Below are 24,873 nucleotides of genomic sequence, written 5' to 3'. Positions count from 1 at the left end.
GAAAAATACATTGGCCAATCTTGACAGGTCTCGGGAGACAATTTTTTTTTCTCCTCTTCCCGTTTACTTTCCACACAATAACGATGTTCTCACTTTTTGGACTGGGAATCCTGGCAGGCATTTTGCCTTTTCCTTTCGGAGTTCGAAATTCCTGTAAATACTGGTGCCCACCGCCTTCCAGGTCCAACTTCCGTTTTGCCTGAGGAAGGAAAATGAAAATAATCTGTTTCAAAATTAAAGGGGAACAAAAAAAACTTAATTTGTGTCTTTTTTCCCCCCCCGTGTCTTAAAAGGTTTCAGATCAGTTCATAAGTTCTAGGAGCAGAATTAGGCCTTTCAGCCCATCAAGTCTACTCCGCCGTTCAATCATGGCTGATCTCGTTCCCTCTCAATCGCATTCTCCTGCCTTCTCCCCATAACCCCCGACACTCTTGCTAATCAAAGCTCTGCCAATCTCCGCCTTCAAAATATCCACCGACTTGGCATGAATTGCAAAGGGAGACTCTCACAGCATCTCCTTACAGCACGGAAGCCGCCCCACCCCATGCCCGTTCATTCTACCTGAACAGAGAATTCCTGCCATCACTCAGACATAGGTTCACCAGGTTAATTGCCAGGATGGCGGGACTGTCATATGATGAAACGAATGGGTCGACTGGGCTTGTATTCACTGGAGTTTAGAAGGATGAGTGGGAATCTTATAGAAACCTAGAGGATTGGAGAGGCTAGATGCAGGAAAAATGTTCCCGATGTTGGGGGAGTCCAGACCCAGGGGTCACAGTTTAAGAATAAAGGGGTAGGCCATTTAGGGCTGAGATGAGGAAAAACATCTTCACCCAGAGAGTTGTGAATCTGTGGAATTCTGTGCCACAGAAGGCAGTGGAGGCCGATTCACAGGACGTTTTCAAGATAGATTTAGATTTAGCTCTTAGGGCTGAAGCAATCAAGGGATATGGGAAAAAAGCAGGAACATGATTTTAGATGATCAGCCATGATCATATTGAATGGCGGTGCTAGCTCGAAGGGCTGAATGGCCTACTCCTGCACCTATTTTTCTATGTGTTTCTAGAATCCAAAGCCTGGGGCAATATCACTGCCAGATGGAGACCAAACCAACCATTAAGTTTAAGCACTGCTGTGCGGTGCCAACATGGAGTATCGCTCGCAGTGTTAAGAGCAGGTGTGTGGATGAGGTACTGCAGGTTGCTTTGAGAAGGAATCAGTCATGGGCAGGGGGGGGGGGGGGAAGGGATGGCTGACCCCATCCTGGGGGCGGAGTTGGATTCACTGGAGGTGGTCTTGGAGGGGAGGATGCTCCTCAAACTGCGGAACATCCTGGACAATACAGCTCACCCCCCCCTCCACGACACACTGGTCAACCTGAGGAGCACCTTCAGCAACAGACTGGTTCAACCAAGATGCAGCACAGAACGCCACAGGAGATCCTTTTTACCTGTGGCTATCAAACTGTACAACTCCTCCCCCTTCTGTCGTGGGGTAGACAAACGCCCCCCCCCCTCAATCCTCTCCCCTCCCCCCACCCCCCTAATCTTTGCACATCCCCAATCCTGGCTTTCAGCTCGTCACTTCAGTTTCATGCATCTTGTTGTGTTTTATGACTGTTGGCAGACGGACCAATTTCCCACCTGGGATAAATAAAGTTCTATCGTTACATATGAGCATGGGTGTGGAGAAAGGGTGGCTGCCTTGTAGGAATTCGGACTGCATGGAGAACACAAGCGAAGGTCTTTTATTTATTTATTTTTAATTATTATTTTTTACAGAGGATGCATTTTTACAGAGCTTGTCCCAGGCACAAGGTTAATTCACACCCAGGGCTGGAGCTCAGATGGGGCCAGGCTGCCGGAGTTAACTGCAAGGAGGCCCCAGCGTGCAGAGTCTCACAAACCACAGCTATGGGAGACCCGGCTGCACCATCAGAAGGTTTCTAAACCACAAGAGTCACAAAGGGAAACCATTTATTGCAGTCATTTATCACCAGCGAGGAGGAGGGGGGTGGGTTGCCATGACGAAAGCCCTTTGAGGTAAAACCTCAAGACACTTGTGCAGATTCTGAGCCTGACCGAGCCTCCTCGACAACACAGATGTGATTACCAGGGCACGTTCTTCACACTCTAAACGAACGGCGCTGGCTCCCAGAAAGTCTCCCTCCCACAAGCTATCGGTGGCACGGCGATAGGGTTGCTGCCTCACGGCGCTTGCAGCGCCAGAGACCCGGGTTCAATCCCGACTATGGGTGCTGCCTGTAAGGAGTTTGCAGGTCCTCTCCGCGCTGTCTCTCTCAACTAAAGCAAACTTCAGAAAGATTGCATCACGTCCCATTGTCCAGTTGCAGTTTCCCTAGCGACCATGGGGTGGCGATGGTATGCCAGGACATTCAGCAGTGTTTTAGTTTAGTTTTAGAGATACAGCGCGGAAACAGGCCCTTCGGCCCACCGGGTCCGCTCCGACTGGCGATCCTGCACCATCCTACACACACCGGGGACAATTTTTACATTTTCCAAGCCAATTAACATGCAAACCTGTACGCCTTTGGAGTGTTGGAGGAAACCGAAGATCTCGGAGTAAAACCCACGGGGAGAACGTACAAACTCCGTACAGACAGCACCCGTAGTTGGGATCGAACCCGTGTCTCTGGCGCGGCATTCGCTGCAAGGCAGCAACTCTACCGCTGCACCACCGTGCCCCCCCGTCAATGGGCAGTGTTCCTCAGACTCTCCACCCACCCAGCCTGGCTCGGCACATCCCACTGGCATTCTCAACGTGTTGGGTTTCTGAAGCCCAACTGTCCGGCCCCACAATAGGCCTCTTTTTTCCCCATCCTCCCATGAATTCAGTCTGCGTTGAATAGTGTTGTCACAGCTACACAATAGGCTCTCAGAGACCGAGCGGCTAATGAACTGCAACAGCCAGGCATGTTTTAGGGACATTAGCTTGGATAACAGAAATTGTTTTATTGAAGAATCCCAGGCCACCTGAATGTGGGTTAGATGAAACGTAAAAAAAAAACTCTGCACTTTTTCCCCCCCCAACTCTAAGTCACTTTGTTCCCCCATCAGAACAGTGGACATGCGAGTACAAAGATGGCTAGTTTCAGTTTAGTTTATTCTCACGTGGACCGAGGTACAGCGAAAAGCTTTTGTTGCCTGCTATCCAGTCAGCAGAAAGACAATGCCTGATTACCATCGAGCCATCGATAGTGTATGGATACATGATAAGCAAATAACATTAAGAATGAATAAATAAGTTTATTGGCCAAGTATTCACATACAAGGAATTTGCTTTGGTGCTCCGCCCGCAAGTGACAACATGACATACTGACTGTTGGGAAACATTAATAATAAGACATTATTGATTAAACATGCGAATTAAATAAAATACCAGAGCAAGGTATTTAGCGCAAGGTGAAGCCAGCAAAGTCTGATCAAGAAAAGTCCAAGGGTCACCAAATGAGGTAGATAGTAGTTCAGCTGCTCTCTGGTTGTGGTAGGATGGATCAAATTACCTGATAACATCTGGGAAGAAACTGTCCCTGAATCTGGTGGTGTGCATTTTCACACCTATACCTTTTGCATGATGGGGGGGGGGGGGGGGGGGGGGGAGTTCTTAGATGTTCCCATGCACTCAGCTCCTGGGTCCAAGACTGATTTGGGACACTTACAGAGAACACCCTGAGCCACGGTGGCGCAGCAATAGAGTCGTTGCCTCACAGCGCCAGAGACACGGGTTCGAATCTGACCTCGGATGCTGCCCGTGTGGAGTTTGCACGTTCTCCCCATGACCACGTGGGTTTTCTACGGGTGCTCCGGTTTCCTCCCACATCCCAAAGACACACAGATTTGTAGGTTAATTGGCCCCTGTAAAATGCCCCTCGTGTGTAGGATAGAAGGAGTGTGTGGGTGATCGCTGGCTGGCGAGGACTAGATGGGCCGAAGGGCCCAGTTTCGACACTGAATCTCCAAACTAAACCTAAAGTTACAATTACTGTGAATAACATGTCCTTTATAAATCCTTCTCAGGCTGTTTAGTTCAGTTCAGAAGGATTTGGGGGGGGGGGGGAGAGAAATCTCCTTCATACCTACTGGATAATGAAAGGCCGAGATAGAGGAATGTGGAAAGGAAGTTTCCAGTAATGGGAGAGTCTAGAACCAGAGGTCACATCCTCAGAGTAAAAGGATGCATCTGCAGAATGGAGACGAGGAGGAATTTCTTTCACCAGAGGGTGGTGAATCTGTGGAATTTATCATCACAGATGGCGGTGGAGGCCATCATTGGGTATTTTTAAAGCAGAGATAGATAGATTCTTGATTAATAAGGGTGCCAAAGGATATGAGGGGAAGGCAGGCGAATGAGTTTGAGAAGGGGGTTAAATTTTTTTTTTAAAAAGCCACGATTTAAAGGCTGACTAGACTTGATGAGCCGAATGGCTTAATTCTGCTCGTATGACTCATGGTCACGTATAAAGTTTAGAACCTCAAACAGGAGGAAAAGACTAATAACCTGTTGGCAGAAACGGCCACTAATTGATGGACCTGTGATGCAGAGTCTGGGCGAACCAGGCACCGTCAAGCTTACATCACAGTTGTTCAGTTGGCAGAATGCACCCCAACCAGAAAGATAGGGGGTCGCACCCACTCCAGAGGTTTGTAACATCTCATCCAATAATTAGTGTAGTACTGACGGATTGCTGGATGATCAGTGAAGTTAAACACCGTCTCCATCTGCTCACTCGATTGAACACCAACCATCCAGTGCCACCATTTCAAAAGGTCAAAGACCAAGCAAATTTCCCCGATGGCAAACACAGCCTTCAACCGACACTGTGGCGCAGCAGTAGAGTTGCTGCCCTACAGCGCTAGAGACCTGGGTTCAATCCTGACTAAGGGCGCTGTCTGTACGGAGTTTGTACGTTCTCCCCGTGACCTGTGTGGGTTTTCTCCGAGGTCTTCAGTTTCCTTCCACACTCCAAAGACGTACAGGTTTGTAGGTTAATTGGCTTGGTATGAATGTAAATTACCCTTGCGCGAGTAGGATAGTGTTAATATGCTGGTCGGCGTGGACTCGGTGGGCCGAAGGGCATGTTTCCACGCTGTTTCTCCAAACTAAACTCTCTCTAAACAAAACTCTGTAAGAAAGAACTGCAGATGCTGGTTTAAAACAGAAGGTAGACACAAAATGTTGGAGTAACTCACCGGGTGAGGCAGCATCTCCGGAGAAAAGGAATGGGCGACTTTTCTGGTCGAGACCTTTCTTCAGACCCGAAAACGTAGCCCATTCCTTTTCCCCGGAGATGCTGCCTCACCCGCTGAGTTACTCCAGCATTTTGTGTCGAAACTAAACTCTCTCTCCTCGCACCTTCCTTGTGCCCAGCTGTGGTGGTTCCTTCCAACAGCTCACTGTATATAACAAGCAGCGACAACAGGTACCATGCAAACTTCAGCCAGATCTTTGAGCTCAAACAGGGCAGCGTTTAGTGTCTATCTTCAACGTTCTGGCTGCTCCCCTGGGCTTGAACCAGTGCCAATGCTGCTACGTGACTGGGCTCCACCTGTTTGCGGCGATCACCAGCTGCCTGCTTCACACTTGCAGGGTGGGGCGGAGCAGGACTGGAGCCACAAGCTGAGCAAAGGGTTCCACCAGCAGCAGATGGGAAGCTTTCCATGGGCAACAGAAGGTCCCGGGGTTTATCTGGAGACGCTTTGTATTATATTTCCTGGACTTGACCCCAAGTCATTGAAACATATAAGATTGTTAAGGGTGTGGACATGTTAGAGGCAGGAAACATGTTCCCGATGTTGGGGGGGGGGTGGGGGGGAAAGAGTCCAGAACCAGGGGCCACAGTTTAAGAATAAGGAGCAAGCCATTTAGAACATAGTCGAGGAAACACTTTTTTCTCACAGAGAGTGGTGAGTCTGTGGAATTCTCTGCCTCAGAGGGCGCTGGAGGCAGGTTCTCTGGATGCTTTCAAAAGAGAGCTAGAATCTTAAAAATAGCAGAGTCAGGGGATATGGGGAGAAGGCAGGAACGGGGTATTGATAGTGGATGATCACATTGAATGGCCGTGCTGGCTCGAAAGGCCGAATGGCCTAATCCTGCACCTATTGTCTATCTCCTCCCCCTCCCCCCCTGCTTGTCTTCAACTCCTTACCACTTGCCGTCCTTCCTCCAATACCAACCCCTTGGCCTACTGTCCCCAAGTCATCCTCCACCCTGGTCTCCTGACCCCAACCCTTGACTCCCCTGGCGGCTTGGCCCCATAACCCCTCTGTCCCAATAAGGTCTTCCCTCCTCCCCCCCTCCCCAAAGTTTCCTGTTCCCAATGCCCCCCCCCCCCCCCCCCCCCCCCCGTTCTCCACACACTCCTCCCCAACCCTTCTCCTCCAATTCCCCATCTCCCCGCCATCCCTAACCTCTCCCCACTGGCACCCAGCACCATTCCTGCCAGCCCCCTGCCCCCACCACCTGACCCCTGCCCCAGCTACCGGGCTTGTGGAAATTTCAGTGCAAGCAGTTGTGGGCGGCACAGCGGTAGAGTTCCTTACAGCGCCAGAGACCCGGGTTCGAGCCCGACTACGGGTGCTGTCTGTGGGGAGTTTGCACGTTCTCCCCGTAATCGTGCAGGTTTTCTCCGAGTGCTCCGGTTTCCTCCCACACTCCAAAGACGTACAGGTTTGTAAGTTAATTGGCTTGGTATAAATGTAAATTGCCCCAAGTGTGTGTAGGATAGTGTTAGTGTGCGGGGATCGCTGGTCAGCGCAGCCTCGGTGGGCCGAAGGGCCTGTTTATGCGTTGCATCTCTCAACATAAACCAAACTAAACTCTGCGGCGGGAGGGGGGCGCGAACCAGCATCTCACACAAGACGGGGCCTTCAATCTGAGCCGTGGCCAAGGCATCTGGCCCGCCCCGGTCTCCAGGCGCCCACAACACCAATTAACAAAAAGTTTACTCTCAAATTTAAAAAAAAAATGCCTAAAATCAACTCTGCATCATAAATTGTTACCAGATTTTCAACAAGAGCATTTTTTTTCAGTTTTTAAATTATTAAAAGCAGACATTCCCAGGGCCACTCCAGAGCACTGCCTGTGGCTCGGGTGGGAGAGGGGGCCAGTGCCAGTCTGAAGAAGGGTCTCAACACGAAACGTCACCCATTCCTTTTCTCCAGAAATGCTGCCTGACCCGCTAAGTTACTCCAGGATTTTGTGTCTAAAGGGCCTGTCCCACTTGGCGATTTTTTTCAGCGACTGCCGGCATCATTGGCTGACGTATCTGGTCCACCGAAAAAGTCGCGGCGCGATGACGTATTTCCTCAATGGTCGCAACATTTTTTTTTGTCGCTGCTTGAATTTTGAAATGTTCAAGAACTTTCGGCGACCGGGATACGTAGGTCAATGACAGTCGCCGTAAGAAAAAAAAAGTTAAAAAAGTTATTCTTTAAAAAATTAAAATAAATTAAAAAAATAAAATAAAATAAAAATCGCCAAAAATTTGATCTCCCAGTTGCCAAACACTTTAATTCTCCTTCCCATTCCCACACTGACCTCCCTGTTTCCCACACTGGCCTCATCCACTGTCAAAGTGAGGCTGAACGCAAATTGGAGAAACGACATCTCCCATTTCACTTGGGCAGTGGTATGAATATTGACTCCTCTAACTTCAAGTAACCCCGGCATTCCCTCTCTCGCCATCCCTCCCCCACCCAAGTCGCACCAGCTTCTCATTTTCACCCAACAAACAGCTAAAAATGGCCTGTTTCCTTCATCGTCATTACTTTTCTGCATATCATTCCTTTTCCTATATTTTGTGTCGATCTCCAGTAATCACTAAATATGACATTACAACCAAGTCTGAGATTTTGGGGTATCCTGTGGTAGTGATAAAAAGGAAGTAAACCCTTTAGAAAATAGTCTACGCCTTTATTCCTACTACCAAAATGCACGACTCCACATTTTGCTACACTATAATTCCATCTGCCACTTCTCTGCCCACTCTCCCAACCTGTCGAAGTCCTTCTGCAGGGTTCCTGATTTCTCTACACGACCCGCCCCTCCCCGCCTATCTTCAAAAGAAGGAGATAAAGAACAAATCTGAAGTAAAAATCACCAGCACGGAGCTGTTCGGCCAAAAAAAATGTAATTCAAATTTTAGGGAAAAAAATGTAAACAGCTGCTGAGACCAATTTTATCCCATAATGGGATGCATTCCAGAGGCCGGGAGCAGAGAAGCAACATACAGTAGAGAACTGATCAAGTAGCAATGAACTGGATCAACCCAAATACATCATGGCACATACATAGAGCAGGATTATGTAAAATGTAAACCATGCCAAGTTATAATTGAGCAAGGAACAGACTTCACATCAACAGTTCACAGCCACAACCCCTCAGAGCCTCTATTACAAAGACCTTTAGTTTAGTTTAGATACAACGCGGGAACAGGCCCTTCAGCCCACACCGACCAGCGATCCCCGCACATTGACACTGGCCTGCACACACAAAGGACAAGTTACATTTACATCAAGCCAATTAATCTACAAACCTGTACGTCTTTGGAGTGTGGGAGTAAACCGTAAGATGTCGGAGAAAACGCACGCGGTCAAGGGGAGAACGTACAAACTCCGTACAGACAGTGGATCGAACCCGGGTCTCCGGCGCTGCCAGGCAGCAACTCTACCGCTGCGCCACTGTGCCGCACCACGGCTGTCTTCTGAGACAACCCACTCTCCCTGCAGCTTTCAAAGTTGCTTTTGTCGCCATTTCTGGGGAAGGGTCTTCTGGTCAGCTGCCCGCATTCTTGGGCGGCGACGCTCCGCACAGGAGAACGTACAAACTCCGTACGGGCAAACACCCGTAGTCGGGATCGAACCGGGGTCTCTGGCGCTGCAAGGCAGCAACTCGACCGCTGCGCCACTGTGCTGCCCCCGGTTCATAAACATTCAGCTCCATTATGTTTGTCAGAGCGTTGGGTTAAAACACGGACTGCCTCACCAGTCCGTTAACCAGCCCCTCTAATGCCAGTTTTCACACATTGCATCCTCTTCATTTGGATGAGGCAGTCAGCTGCTTCATTTGGATGCACTTGTGGAGCAACTGACCCGAGAGGGGGAGGGAGGGCAGGAGTTAGAGCACCGGCTAGAATCAAGAGCAGGAATCCCTGATGTTGTCCATTCTTGTTCCGCAGAGGCCGGTGCAAGTTAATGTTATCGGATTTGGCACGACCGGCTTAGAGGGTGGCACAGAGGTAGACTTGCTGCCTCAAAGCACCCGAGATCCGGGTTCAATCCTGGCCACATGTTCTGTCTGCACGGAGTTTGTTCGTTCTCCCTGTGACCATATGGGGCTATTTTTCTCGAGGGCTCCAGTTTCCTCCCACACTCCAAAGACGTACAGGTTTGTAGGTTAATTGGTATACTTAGTGAAAAGTTATAATTTGCCCCTAGTGTGTAGGACAGTACTAGTGTGTGGGGATGGCTGGTCAGTGCAGGCTCGGTGGGCCGAAGGGACTGTTTCTGCGCTGTATCTCTAAACGGAACTAAATTAAATCCCATTCCAAAGCTGATGGGATAACTTGGTTACATCGGAGCTTGCGCTGCACTGAGCGAGGAGTGGTTTCGAACAAGGATGGTCAAATATCTCCCTGCAATTAAGTGAGAAGGGTAATGGAACAGGAGACCATGTACCTTGTGCTGAGCCATACAGACCAACGCTATGGGTATCAGGGGTTATGGGGAGATGGGAAGGCAGGAGAATGGGGTTAGGAGATAGATCAGCCATTTCTTCTCTTTAAGAAGCGTTCAACCACCAACCCAGCGAATTATCGTCCTGTTTCACTAACAAGTACTTGCTGCAAATTGCTGGAGCATATCGATTTGTTACTAACACCTATGAGAGAGAAGCGAGTGTCACCAAACTTCTGAATTCTCTGGGGTGGAACCCTCTCCAAGACAGACGTGAATCTCACCGTTTGACCTGTTTTTACAAAATGTTAAATGGTCAGCTAGACATAGATCACAAGACCTACACCAACCCCAGACCAATTAGGAGCAGACGAGGGCATTCGATCCAATTTGTGATCCCAGCTACAAAGACAGATGTGTACAGCAATTCGTTCTTCCTACACACAATTAAAGCATGGAATAATCTCCACCAAATTATAGTTACCCAACCAGATGCAACTAAATTTAAAGTAGCTCTTTCTTCCCAATAACCCTTTCTGGCTTAAGCCCTCCCTTCACCACCTCCAGTTTAAATTCCAGTTGGAATATTTTGGAGGACCAAGTAACCAAGAACCAAGCCATGATCGAATAGTGGAGTAGACTTGAGGGGCCGAATGTCCTAATTCTGCTGTCAATCACTTGTGAATGGAGTCAGGCCAATGGCCAGAGCTGGTTCCTGGTGCCTACACGCTGGGAGTCAGACAATATTCCCAATCCTCACCGTTGGATAGTGAAAGTTGGCAGGAGTCAGGCACAACACCTACCCCAAACATTCATCGTTGAGCTACTTTACATTTCACAGGCATGTTAGTTCTGGAGGAAAGCCCGAGAACTTCCCAGACCCTGTAATGAAAACAAGCTGCTGGGGCTCTCCAGCCAAGGGGGAGTAGGGGGTAGGGCACGGGGAAATGCAAACAACATCGAGTCCAGCACAAAGTTGACTTGCCACAACCAAGAGGTGGCATGTAAACCATCAACTCACACACTCCAAGTACAATGACACCATACAACTTCATTTATCCCAGGAGGGAAATTGATCTGCCAACAGTCATAAAACACAAGGTACGTGAAACATGAAATTAAAGTGACGTGGAAAGGATTGGGGATGAGCAAAGATTGGGGGAGGGGGCGGGGGGGAGAGTCAGTCTACCCCACGACAGATGGGGGAGGAGTTGTACAGTTTGATAGCCACAAGGAAGAAGGATCTCTTGTGGAGTTCTGTGCTGCATCTTGGTGGAACCAGTCTGCTGCTGAAGGCGTTCCTCAGGTTGACCTAACACTGTCTCTGCCTCCCTTCCCCTCACACAAACCAATACACAATGTCAAAGATGGCAGTCAGAACAACCTTCGTGTTCCACAGAAGAGCCCCTGCTTGATTAGATTAGTTTCAGTTTAGAGACACAACGTGGAAACAGGTCCTTCCTTCAGGCCACGAGTCCACACCAACCAGCGATCCCCGCACACTAACACTGTCCCACACACTAGGGACAATTAACCTACAATATACCAAGCCAATTAACCTACAAACCTTTACGTCTTTGGAGTGTGGGAGGAAACCGGAGCACCCGAAGAAAACCCACGCAGGTCACGGGGAGAACGTACAAACTCCGTAAAGACAGCACCCGTAGTCGGGGTCGAACCCGGGCCTCTGGTGCTGTAAGGCAGCAACTCTACCGCTGCCTTACAGAAAAATCAAATGGAAAGATATTTTAAACATATATATGGAATGATAGCTGTTCGTATAATGGCAAGCGAGCGATGCAAGGCGTTTATTTCTTGAAGGTACACAAAAGTGCTGGTGAAACTCAGCGGGTGCAGCAGCATCTATGGAGCGAAGGAAATAGGCAACGTTTCGGGCCGAAACCCTTCGTCAGACTATTTCTTGATCTGGCCAAAGACCAGCGATCCCAAACACAGACCTCTCTCAAAGGGCTTCAGAGTGCGTGGGGCTGCAGTGTAGCAGGCCCTAACTGCACTCCGGTGCTCAGAAACAGCTGTCACTTATTCCAGCAAATGCAGACTGCTGCTCCCACCCCCCCTGGCCCCTCACCCCGTGAAGGAGGGGGGCTTTCATTCCTGCCGCCACTGATCATGCAGGCTGCAGGGCTCGGGGAACGTCCTCTGAACAACACCAGCTGCCAGCACCAAAACCAAACCAAACCAGGTCTGAAGAAGGGTTTCGGCCCGAAACGTCGCCTATTTCCTTCGCTCCATAGATGCTGCTGCACCCGCTGAGTTTCCCCAGCAATTTTGTGTACCTTCGATATTCCAGCAACTGCAGTTCCCTTTTGAACTACATGCAATGCCCGTTCATTTCCTCCCTCCGACAGTCTGAAGAAGGGTCCCGAGCCAAAACGCCACCCATCCCTTTTTCTCCAGAGATGCTGCCTGTCTGACCCGCAGAGTTACTCCAGCACTTTGTGCCTATCTTTTGGGCGAGGCACTTCACCAGGTTGAGAAGGGAGGGGGGGGGGGGGGGAGAAATTATATAAACAAGAGTCCAGAAGTGGAGGTAACCCAGAAGGCACCACAATCATTGGGCCAGGCGGCATCTCTGGAGAAAATGGATGGTGACGTTTCCAGTCGGGACCCTTCTTCAGACGAAGGGGCCCTTCAGACTGAGGAGGGGTCTGAACCCGAAATGTCACCCATCCTTTTTCTCCACAGATGCTGCCTGAGCCGCTGAGTTACTCCTGCACTTTGTGTTCATCTTTGGTATAAATCAGCATCTGCAGTTCATAGTTTCTACAGGCAGTTTCCTCATCATTTCATAGGTGATAGGAGCAGAATTGGGCCATTTGGCCCATCATGTCTGCACCACCATTCAAGCATAGCTGATCTATCACTCCCTCCTAACCCCATTCCCCTGCCTTCACTCCATAACCCCCCCCCCCCCCCGACACCCGTACTAATCAAGAATCTATATATCTCTTCCGTAAGAAATATCCATGGACTTGACAATGAATTCCACGGATTCACCACCCTCTGACTAAATAAATGTCTCCTCATCTCCTTCCTAAAGGAACATCCTTTAATTCTGAGGCTATGGCCTCTGGTCCTAGACTCTCCCACTAGTGGAAACATCCTCTCCACATCCACTCTATCCAGGCCTTTCACTGTCCTCACCACAATCAAGAGGTTTCTGGTTGTGAAATCTCACTGCAGAGATTTGCCCACTAGTCCCAAGGCTGACATCTCATTCCTGAATTGGTGGAAATGCCAGACTTAAGATGGATCCAGGAATATTTTTTTTAGTTGCGTTTCTTGGAGAACCAGGGAGTTGTCCCCCAGTTTCTTGGCCCTTATTTATCCATTTTTCCCTGTAGGATCCTGCTGTGCCTCAGCTGGCTGCCTCCATGTACAGTTTAGTTTAGAGTCACGGTGCTGAAACCACACCCACACCCACACAACAATTACAATTTTACCAAGTCAATTAGCCTACAAACCTGTTCGTCTTTGGAGTGTGGGAGGAAACCGGATCACCCGGATAAAACCCACGCAAGTCACGGGGAGAACGTACCAACTCCGTACAGACAGCACCCGTAGTCAGGATCGAACCTAGGTCTCTACCGCTGCACCACCATGCTGTTCAGAAGGTTCGTCATTGGCCAAGGATGCTCAGGGAATTTTCTGCTCTTTTGACACATTCAGTCCTTCAAGTGACATGACCCGAGAGTGAGAATAAATCACCAGAAATTGGAGCAGGATTTGAACAGATAACCTTGTTAAACCACAGCCGTTTCATCGCAGCGCCAGAGACTCAAATTCGATCCCGACCTCAGGTGCTGCCCGTGTGAGGTTTGCACGTTCTTCCTGTGACCATGTGGGTTTCCGCCAGGTTTGGGCCAATTGGCCTCGGTAAATTGTCTCTAGAGTGTCAGGAGTGGATGCGAAGCTGGGATAACATAGAACCAGTGCGAACGGGTGGTCCATGTGGACTTGGTGGGCCGAAGGGCCCGTTTACATGCTGTACCTTCCAATCAAACAATCAAAAAGGTGCATGGAACAAGCTGCCAGAGGAGGTAGTTGAGGCAGGGACTATCCCAACCTTTTAGAAACAGATAGACAGGTACATGGATAGGACAGGTTTGGAGTGATATGGACCAAACGCAGGCAGGTGGGACTAGTGTAGCTGGGGCATGTGGGGCGGTGTGGGCAAGTTGGGCCGAAGGGCCTGTTGGCCAGTGTGGGCAAGTTGGGCCGAAGGGCCTGTTGGCCAGTGTGGGCAAGTTGGGCCGAAAGGGCCTGTTGGCTGGTGTGGGCAAGTTGGGCCGAAGGGCCTGTTGGCCAGTGTGGGCAAGTTGGGCCGAAGGGCCTGTTGGCTGGTGTGGGCAAGTTGGGCCGAAGGGCCTGTTTCCATACTGTATCAATCTATGACTAACAATCACCTTGGTTAACGAAAAGCCCATAGTTTTCCTATTGTTCCAATGTGCTGTGCCATCACACAAACCCCATTCTCTGGATACCTGGAGTCACAAATCCCACAGCGTTCAATAGAGCTGCAGCCAAGGAAGAAGGTAACAAATGAGAACCTCACAGAGTAGACACAAACAGCACAGAAACAAATATCAAAAACCCACACCCAACTTTCAAACAAGCAGCCAGGCCTTGTGCATTTTTGTAATTCATTCTAGGACTTGTCTCCAGGAGACGTATAATTAAACAGAGGTGGGGCAAAACCCACAGCATATCTTCGATCAACAAAACCACACAATGGTCTTGCCTCCTCCACGCCCCACACCTCCATCTTGAATTAAAGGAACCCAACTCTAAGGAAAATCATAAAACTCTGGAGGAGGATTCCTTGATTTTGGCCAGATCTGCACTGGCTCTTTGAGAGGGTTCTCCAACGATGTTTACTATCCCCGTTTTAGCTTGGAGATACAGCGCGGAAACAGGCCCTTCGGCCCACCGTGTCCGCGCCGACCAGCGATCACGCGCTCACTATCCTACACACACCAGGGACAATTCACACTTATACCAAGCTAATTATACTACAAAACTGTACGTCTTTGGAGCGTGGGAGAAAAATGGAGCTCCGGGAGAAAACGCACGCAGGTCACAGGGAGAGCGTGCAAACTCCGTATAGACAGCACCCGTGGTCAGGATCGAACCCGGGTCTCTGGCGCTGTAAGGCAGCAACTCCACCGCTGCGCCACCGTGCCGCTTTTCTTTCATCATGGGACAGTTAATTTTCCCTTTATAAACTACCCAGCTATAACCCAGGATAACAAGTAATTGGGAACAGAGCGAGTGTGATCCACAAACTTTACATCATAAGATCTGCCTCAAGACTTAACCTCATGTGTGCTGGGTAGATAGTGAGTATAGTAGATGTACTGTTGTTGAGTAGACAACTCCCTGGATCAACATTCATCCACATGGATGGCAAAGGCAGATTCAATGGCGTTTGGACTCAATCTCTTTAGACTCACCCCAACCCAATGATAGTATGTGCCTGGAGTTAGAGGCATTACATTGGACGACAGAAGGCACAATGGGCTAAGTGTTCGGCTGGCGACCGGAAGGTAGCCGGTTCGAATCCCGCTTGGAGTGCATACTGTCGTTGTGTCCTTGGGCAAGACACTTCACCCACCTTTGCCTGTGTGTGAATGTGTGTGAGTGATTGGTGGTGGTCGGAGGGGCCGTAGGCGCAGATTGGCAGCCACGCTTCCGTCAGTCTGCCCCAGGGCAGCTGTGGCTACAGAAGTAGCTTACCACCACCGAGTGTGACTGAGGAGTGAATGAATAATGCGATGTAAAGCGCCTTGAGTATTAGAAAGGCGCTATATAAATCCCATCCATTATTATCATTATTATTTACATCAACACAAAGGAATCGGCATAATTGGCCTGCTTCGGGTTGGCAGGTTGTAACAAGTGGGGATCATAAGTGATAGGAGCAGAATTAGGCCATTTGGCTCATCAGGTCTACTCCGCCATTCACTCATGGCTGATCTATCTCTCACTCGCAACCCCATTCTCCTGCCTTCTCCCCATCATCCTTACTAATCAAGAATCGGTCAAGAATAAAATACCCGTTGACTTGGCCGCCACAGCCCCACGTGGCAATGAATTCCATGGATTCACCACCCTCTGATCAAAGAAATTCCTTCTCATCTCCTTGCTAAAGGTACGTGCTTTTGTTGCGAGGGGCGTTGGAGCCACAAGTGTTTAGAAATGACTTTAATGACTGTGGTGAAAGGATTGAGAGTACGGGCACCAAATTTGCCAGTGATTCAAAGACATACGATAGCAAGTTGAAAAGACAATTAGAGGCAGCACAGTGGTACAGCTGGTGGAGCTGCTGCCCCACAGCGCCAGAGATCTGGGTTCGATCCTGCCCTCCGGTGCTGTGTGGAGTTCGCACGTTCTCCTCGCGCGGGTTTGCTCCCGTTTTCTCCCACATCCCAAAGACGTGTGGGGTCGTAAGTCAATTGACCTCGGCAAATGTAGGGAGTGGATGAGAAAGTGGGATAACATAGAACTAGTGTGAACGGGCGACCAGTGTGGACTCGGTGGGCTGAAGAGCCTGTTTCCATGCTGTAAAACTAAACTAAACACACAAAGGGGACGCGGATTAGTTAAACAAGTCATCCCAAATTATTTGGCAGCCAATTGAATACTTTTGAAGTGTTGGAATGGAGGCTACATTTATATTTGGCAAGGTCTTTCAAGTGGTAATGTGATATTGATCAGTAAATCTGGCTTTGCAACATTGAGTTAAGAGTCAACACTGGCCAGGAAATGGTGAAGAAAACCCACCAAATACATGACCATGTATTATTTTTAGAACAGGGTCAATCTGGTGATTAGCTTAGTATAGTTTAGAGATGCAGCGTGGAAACAGGCTCTTCGGCCCACCGAGTCCGTGCGGGATCCCAATCACCCGTATACGAGTGTAGGAAGGAACTGCAGCTGCTGCTTTAAATCGAAGAGAGAGACAAAATGCTGGAGTAACTCAGCGGGACAGAACCGACCCGAAACATCACCCGTTCCTTCTCTCCCCAGCTTGTCCTGCCGAGTTCCTCCAGCATTTTGTGTCTCCCCGTTCACTAGTTCTATGTCCTGGACACACACAACGGGCAACTTACAGGAGCCAAGGGCAGACCAAAGAGCGTCTTTCACCGAGTTGATGACCTTCCAGCAGCACGTGACGTCAGTCTCCGAATGTGTCCCTGGCAACAGTCTGGAAATCAGAGAGTCAGTCCTCTGTGGCGGAGCTGTTCGGGATAAACCGTGACAAGGACCCTTTGCATCATCGCCAATGTCCACATTGTCAGGCAGATGCCAGTGGTGTCTCGACCCGAAACATCATCTATTCCTTTTCTCCAGAGATGCTGCCTGACCTGCTGAGTTACTCCAGCTTTTTGTGCCTATCTTCGGTTTAAACCAGCGTCTGCAGTTCCTTCCTACACAGTATTGTAACAATACCGGGGACAGCTTAAAGCACCTAGCCAAGTACCATTTAAAAATGTGGCGAGGATATCTACCTCTATCACTTTTACACACAGCAAGTTCCACGTTCAATACTCACTGAACTGAACAGATTTTTTCCAACTCCCCTCTAATCTTTCTACCAAGAAACACAAAACTAAGCCCTCCAGTTAATGATTTCCCTGCTATGGGAAAATTAGTCCCGTCTATTTTTCCCATTCACTGCCTTTGAGAGTTTTATCCTCAAAGCCACACAAAGTTCCTCCTTTCTGAGCACAAGAGGAAATAAGAGAATGAGAAATAAATCAGCAAAGATCAGATCGCCCATCATTTTCTATTTTCTTTTAGTTTAGCGATACAGCACAGAAACAGGCCCTTCGACCCAATGAGTCCTCGCCAACCAACGATCCCCGTACATTATCACTAACTCACAGACACACTAGGGATAAGTTACATTTATACCAAGCCAATTAACCTGCAAACCTGTACGTCTTTGGAGTGTGCGGGTGGAAAGCAAAGATCTCCGGGGAAAAAACTCATGCAGGTCACAGGGAGAACGTGCAAACTCCATACATCAAGCACCTGTAGTCTGGATCGAACCCGGGTCCCTGGTGCTGTAAGGCAGCAGCTCCACCTAAATCTCAAACAACAGTGAAAATAGCTTTGGAGAGAGGAAAAGTTAGAGAGGAGGTTGTGAAACTGTCTCCGGAGAGAGGAAGTTAGAGAGGAGGTTGTGAAACTGTCTCTGCAAAGACCGCTCCCTCCGCAACTCCCTCGTCAATTCTTCCCTTCCCTCCCGCACCACCCCCTCCCGTTGCAACAGCAAGAAATGCAACACCTGTCCCTTCACCTCCCCCCTCGACTCCATTCAAGGACCCAAGCAGTCGTTCCAGGTGCGACAAAGGTTCACCTGTATCTCCTCCAACCTCATCTACTGCATCCGCTGCTCTAGATGTCAGCTGATTTACATCGGAGAGACCAAGCGTAGGTTGGGCGATCGTTTCGCCGAACACCTCCGCTCAGTCCGCAATAACCTACCTGAACTCCTGGTGGCTCAGTACTTCAACTCCCCCTCCCATTCCCAATCCGACCTCTCTGTTCTGGGTCTCCTCCATTGCCAGAGTGAGCAACAGCGGAAATTGGAGGAACAGCACCTCATATTCCGTCTGGGGACCTTGCGTCCGTATGGCATTAACATTGAATTCTCCCAATTTTGCTAGCCCTTGCTGTCTCCTCCCCTTCCTTAACCCTCTAGCTGTCTCCTCCCACCCTCCCATCCGCCCGCCCTCGGGCTCCTCCTCCTCCTCCCCTTTTCCTTCTTTCTCCCCCCCCCCACCCCCCATCAGTCTGAAGAAGGGTTTCGGCCCGAAACTTCGCCTATTTCCTTCGCTCCATAGATGCTGCTGCACCCGCTGAGTTTCCCCAGCAATTTTGTTTACCTGTGAAAATAGCTCTGATGGGTTTGTCTACATGCAAATCCACTGATCCTAAAGAGATAGCTCCACTCACGATGATAAGATAAAGCTCATGCAAATTGCTCAATGACTTCCACAACACACCTTTGGATCAAAGGAAATACCCAATTACAACCATTGAATCAACAGAGAAGAGAGGGGAATCTATGGGGAGGGTGTGAGAAAGCACCTCATATTTCGCTTGGTAGACAAAATCGCTGGAGGAACTCAGCGGGTGAGGCAGCATCTGTGGAGAGATGGAATAAGCGATGTTTTGGGTTGAGACCCTTCTTCAGATTGATGTGCGGGGTGGGGGAAAAGCACCTGTTATTTCGCTTGGGTCTCTCTCTCTTTCCCCACTCTCCCTCTCTCCCCCTCTCTCTCTCTCTCCTTGTTTTCACCCAACAAACAGTTAGCAATGGCCTGTTTCCTTTATCATCATTGCCTTTTTGCATATATTTCATTCATTGTTCTATATCTCTCTATATCATCGTCTATACCTCTTGTTTCCCTTTCCCCCGACTAGTCTGAAGGGTCTCGACCTGAAATGTCACCCATTCCTTCTCTCCAGAGATGCTGCCTGTCCAGCTGAGTTATTCCTGCTTTTTGTGTCCATTTTGGTGACCTGATTCCATGCTGTACCTCTAAACGGATTTCCAAAATTTTTGATTCATACATCAGAAGGCCTGGTCGCCAAGGGCATAGAGTGGAGAAGAGGCCAATGCTGAAGAAATGCAAAAATCTCCACAGCCAGTGTGGCTGCAGAGAGTTAATAATAATAATAATGGATGGGATTTATATAGCACCTTTCTAATACTCAAGGCGCTTTACATCGCATTATTCATTCACTCCTCAGTCACACTCGGTGGTGGTAAGCTACTTCTGTAGCCACAGCTGCCCTGGGGCAGACTGACGGAAGCGTGGCTGCCAATCTGCGCCTACGGCCCCTCCGACCACCACCAATCACTCACACACATTCACACACAGGCAAAGGTGGGTGAAGTGTCTTGCCCAAGGACACAACGACAGTATGCACTCCAAGCGGGATTCGAACCGGCTACCTTCCGGTTGCCAGCCGAACACTTAGCCCATTGTGCCATCTGTCGTCCCAAGTTAGAGGTAGCAAAACCAGGAAGAGGCCGAAAAGCAAAGAAGACAACTTAATAATTCAACACATCATTGGACTGGAAGACAGTGGAAGGATGAGACTTGTTGAGGAAAACATACCAACAACTGTAAATAAAATATTGTTCCCAATGGGTAATACAGGAGAACTCCTGTATTACCCATGTGTGTGAATGTGTGTGAGTGATTGGTGGTGGTCGGAGGGGCCGTAGGCGCAGATTAGCAGCCACGCTTCCGTCAGTCTGCCCCAGGGCAGCTGTGGCTACAGAAGTAGCTTACCACCACCGAGTGTGACTGAGGAGTGTATGAATAATGCGATGTAAAGCGCCTTGAGTATTCTAGAAAGGCGCTATATAAATCCCATCCATTATTATTATTAACTCAAAGCACAGTTACCACGGATATTAGTTGAGGCCTACAGTTTAGTTTTTGAGACACAACATGTCTCAGGCCCACCGAGTCCACACCGACCATCGATCACCCGTTTACACTAGTTCTATGTTATCCCACTTTTACATCCATTCCCTGCACACTATGGGCAATTTACAGAGACCAACTTACATAAACTTGCCTTTGGGAAGTGGGCGGAAACAGAGCACCCAGAAGATACCCACATGGTCACCGGGAGAACGTGCAAACTCCACACACAGCTCCCGAGGTCAAAATTGAACCCTGGCCTTTGGTGCTGTGAGGCAACGGTATTGTTGGAAAGGTAAATAAACTTCGAGGAAGAGGGGTCATGCATATAGAACGAGGTGAACTAGGCTCAAAAAAAGCATTTGCAGAACATCAACACTGGCATGAATTAGATCGGTCAAATGGAATTTTTATGCTTCATCGTAACTAAATGCAACCCGATTAACACTCTAGGTCAATACACATTGTCTCGACCAACAATGGCACTGAGCATGGGGTCAGTCTACCTCCTTCAAATCTTCCTTCAACGAGAGAGTTGCCCCAAGTTCCAACAGTCAAATGCCAAGGAATGCAACTTGAGGGACATCGCACTATTACAGCCTTATCTCCCCCTCTTCCCAATTACACAATCTCATTGCCTTTCCCATCAAGACTTGGACCAAATGCCAGGATAGCATGGCAGCACAGCTGTCGCCTTACAGCGCCAGAGATACTGGTTTGATGGGGCCTGTCCGTATGGAGTTTGTCCGTTCTCCCCGTGACCCGTGTGGGTTTTCTCCGGGAGCTCCGGTTTCTTCCCACACGTCAAGAACGTTCAGATTTGTAGGCTAATTGGCATGGGGTAATCTTGCAAATTGTACCTAGTGTGTGTAGGATAGTGTTAGTGTATGGGGTTTATCGCTGGTCGGCGCAGATCCGTTGGGCCGAAGGGCCTGCTTCTGTGCTATATCTCTAAAGTAAACTAAATGACGTCATCCAATTTGCAGGGATGTCATCTATACAACACCAGACACAGGAACCACCGTTGAGATGCTCCAATTCCCACTGACGGACAGAGGAACCTTCATAAGTGATAGAAGCAGAATTAGGCCATTCGGTCCATCAAGTCTACTCCACCATTCAATCACAGCTGATCTATCTCTCCCTCCTAACCCCATTCTCCTGCCTTCTCCCCATAACCCCCGACACCCGTACTAATCAAGAATTGATCTACCTCTACCTTAAAAATATGCTTTGACTTGGCCTCCACAGCCTTCTGTGGCAAAGAATTCCACAGATCCACCACCCTAGTGCAAGGCAGCGTGGTGTGGTCTAACGAGGCTGAAGCACTAACCCCACCATCTATAGAAAGTTATACCGAGATGTAAAAATATCAAAAGATTCCACCTTTCCACCCAAATAATAATTTAACAAAGGAGGCCTTAAAATGACAGTTAACCTCTGAAATTGTCAATATGGACCTAGATAGGACACAAACTAAGGTTTCTGTTGACTTTGCAAAGAGCTCTTCCTTCTGGCTCATTCACCTCAGAGTGACCAAGCATGGAGAACTCATTATAGAATGGAAAAGGCCTTGCCACAAAGACCCAAGGTCAATCAGAAGCTCAGATGCGGTCAGAATCAGAAGCTCTGAATTAGGATCCAAAACCGAAACATCATGTTTCCCCCCCCCAGAGATGCTGCCTGACCCGTTGAGTTATTCCAGCAATGCGTGTCCATCTCAGAGGAGGCAGCCATGCATCGAATATGCCCATAGACAATGTCCTTTTAACGCAATGCTTCATGTCTCAACAAGAACAGGGCAGGGTGGCATAGCAGTGGAGCTAAAGCCTTTCTTGAGGTCCTCTGAGGGAGCGCTGTATGTATGTATCTATGTATGTATTGTTGATCTATGTACCACAGTTAGTAGCACATTAGTACCTGCACCAATGTAAAGCACTTTGGTCAACGAGAGTTGTTTTTAAATGTGCTATAGAAATAAAATTGACTTGACTTGACTAAGACAGGTCCATGGATAGGACAGGTTTGGAGGGATATGGACCAATTGCGGGCAGGTGGGACTAGTGTAGTTGGGACAAGTTGGCCGGCGTGGGCAAGTTGGGCCGAGGGGCCTGTTTCGACGCTGTATCACTCTACGACTCCATTCATTTCTCCAATGTACCGTCTATATCTCTCGTTCCGCTTTCTCTCAGTCTGAAAAAGAGTCTCGACCCAAAATGTCACCTCTTCTTTTTCTCCAGAGATGCTGCCTGACCGGCTGAGCGACTTGAGGTTTTTTGTGTCTGTCTCCAGATTAATTTAACATCTTTAGTCATCTTTGAATCTTTTGAAACTTTGGATCCCGAGTCAGAGGGTGGTGAATCTGTGGAGTTAATTGCCACAGAAGGCTGTGGAGGCCAAGCCAACAGATATTTTTTTTCTCCAGCAGAAATAGATAGATTCTTGATTAGTACGGGTGTCAGGGGTTATGGGGAGAATGGCAGGAGAATGGATTTAAGAGGAAAAGATAGATCAGCCATGATGGAATGGCAGAGTAGAAATGATGGGCCGAATGGCCTAATTCTGCTAATATCACTTCTGAACATGTCAAGAGTGGAGAACGTAACAAAAGTGCAGGGTGAAAGAACAAGAAGGTGGTCAGAGAAGGACCATATAAAACTGGTGGGAAAATAGCAAAGCCAAATGGTCTGTTTCTGTGAAAGCGTCAGTTAGAATCCTATGCAACATGTATCCCTAACAAACTTGCCAGAAAGTTTATTGCCATGTGGCCCTATCAGGACAATGAAATTCTTGCTTACAGATCAGTGTGTCCATATGCCATTATATACGTAATTACACACAGGAATCAAGTGCAAATAACAGATAATGAGCTATTAATGTTCAGAGTTTTGTCCGAGCCGAGTTTAATAGCCTGATGGCTGTGGGGAAGTAGCTATTCCTGAACCTGGTCGCCCTAATATCAAATGGCTTCTGTCTTGGAACACAACAGCTCCAAGACTTGCCCACTGGGCACCACCCACCCCAACGTATACATCCTCAGCCCCATCTCAACCAAACTTCAGCACTGCATCCCTTGCTAATATTCCCCTCACCCTCTTGGCAGGGCTGGAAGTGTTGCACTGACATCAGGGGAAGTGAAGTGTCAACGACTCAGACCGCATCAGTTGTGGTTTCACAGTCCACACCCACTCATGCACTTTGCAGATGAATAAAGCATTTGAAAAACACATTTTTTTTTGCAGCACCCTTTGCTAAATGCTGACTCAAACCCAAAGTGACCCCTTGATATCTCCAGAGTCAGTATCACGCACAACCTGGGCCAAACAGGGCGTGGTGGCACAGCGGTAGAGTTGCTGCCTTACAGCGCCAGAGACCCATGTTCAATCCTGCCTACGGGTGTTGTCTGTACAGAGTTTGTACGCTCTCCCTGTAACCTGCGTGGGTATTCCCTGGGTGCCCCATTTTCCTCCCACACTCCAAAGACGTACAGATTTGCAGGTGAATTGGCTTTGGTAAAATTGTAAATGATCCCTAGTGTGCGTAGGATAGTGTCAGTGTGCGGTGATCGCTGGTCGACGTGGACTCGGTGGGCTGAAGGGCATCTCTAGACTAAATTACACTAGAATGGCAATCCAAAAGGAAGGTTAGCTGGCTATCCATAGAGAAAGGCCAGTGTCAGCAACAGCAGCACGCTGGTTGTGTTACCACAGGGGTGACCCAGCGGCTGGGACAAATACGCCAGGCGCACGAGATCAAACCATACCACACAAATTTAAATCCAATTAATGAAATTAATCGGAACTAAAAAGCTAGCATCTGAAGGAGACCGTGAAGCAACCAGGAATGTAACAAGGACCCATCTGGATTGTTGACTTCCTATAGAGAAGGGAATGTCACACCCACATCACTGACCTTTGAAAGCCATTCAGTTACACCAAACCACAAGGTCAATGCATAAACCAAGCCGACAACTTAATCATAAGTTAACAGCACAAGCAGCCTCATTGCCTTCACAAATCCCCCAGGCCCAACTACTAGGAATTCATTCTGCAACTGTCCTAGAGGATGGAAAGCAAATTGTAGATACGGCACTTCAGAAACGGCGACTTTCTGGCCCATTCCTTCTAATTTTAGGATGATCAGCCATGATCATTTTGAATGGTGCTGCTGGCCTCGAGGGGTCGAATGGCATAATCCTGAACCTATTTTTCTATCATGGCTGAGCCAAGAAGGTTGTCGGCTGCAACCTCTCCCCCCCCCCCCATTACCAATCGACAAACTGTACACTACAAGGGCCAGGAAGCTCGTGGGAAAGATCATCACTGACCCCTCTCACCCTGGCCACAAACTCTGAATCACTTCCCTCTGCAAGGCCACTCCGGACTGTCAAAGCCACCACAGCCAGACATAAAAACAGCTTTTTTCCACGAGCAGTAGCTCTACTCAAAAACCACTGTAGCCTCCTTTTGCTCTGGTATTTTATTTAATTCTTCACATGTTTAACATAATTTTCTATTCTTAATTGTTTACTGTATATCGTGTTGTTACTTGCGAGCAAAGGCAAATTCCTTGTATGTATACATATTTGGCTAATAAAATGTATTCAATTCAATCCCTTGATTCCATTATCCCCAAGAGCTTTATCTAACTCTCTCTTGAATACATTGTATGCATAGGACCCGCATGTCCTGGCATTTTCTTCTTGA

The 24,873-nt window shown here is 48.6% G+C and overlaps 1 protein-coding gene across 1 annotated transcript in view; it reads right to left on the bottom strand.

The window, feature by feature from the left end:
- The window catches only part of LOC116988212 (transcription factor E2F2-like), a 42,836-nt gene that overhangs the window by 6,391 nt on the left and 11,572 nt on the right, over positions 1-24,873 (bottom strand). The window contains exon 2 of the mRNA XM_033044765.1: positions 94-199. Within this exon, the coding sequence (XP_032900656.1) occupies positions 94-199 (106 nt within the window). The remainder of the gene's footprint in view (positions 1-93; positions 200-24,873) is intronic.

Source organism: Amblyraja radiata, chromosome 27 (assembly GCF_010909765.2).
Source record: "Amblyraja radiata isolate CabotCenter1 chromosome 27, sAmbRad1.1.pri, whole genome shotgun sequence".
Classification (NCBI taxonomy): Eukaryota; Metazoa; Chordata; class Chondrichthyes; order Rajiformes; family Rajidae; genus Amblyraja; species Amblyraja radiata.
Note: the sequence above shows the minus strand (reverse complement) of the source record. Positions and strands in the feature narration are given on the sequence as shown.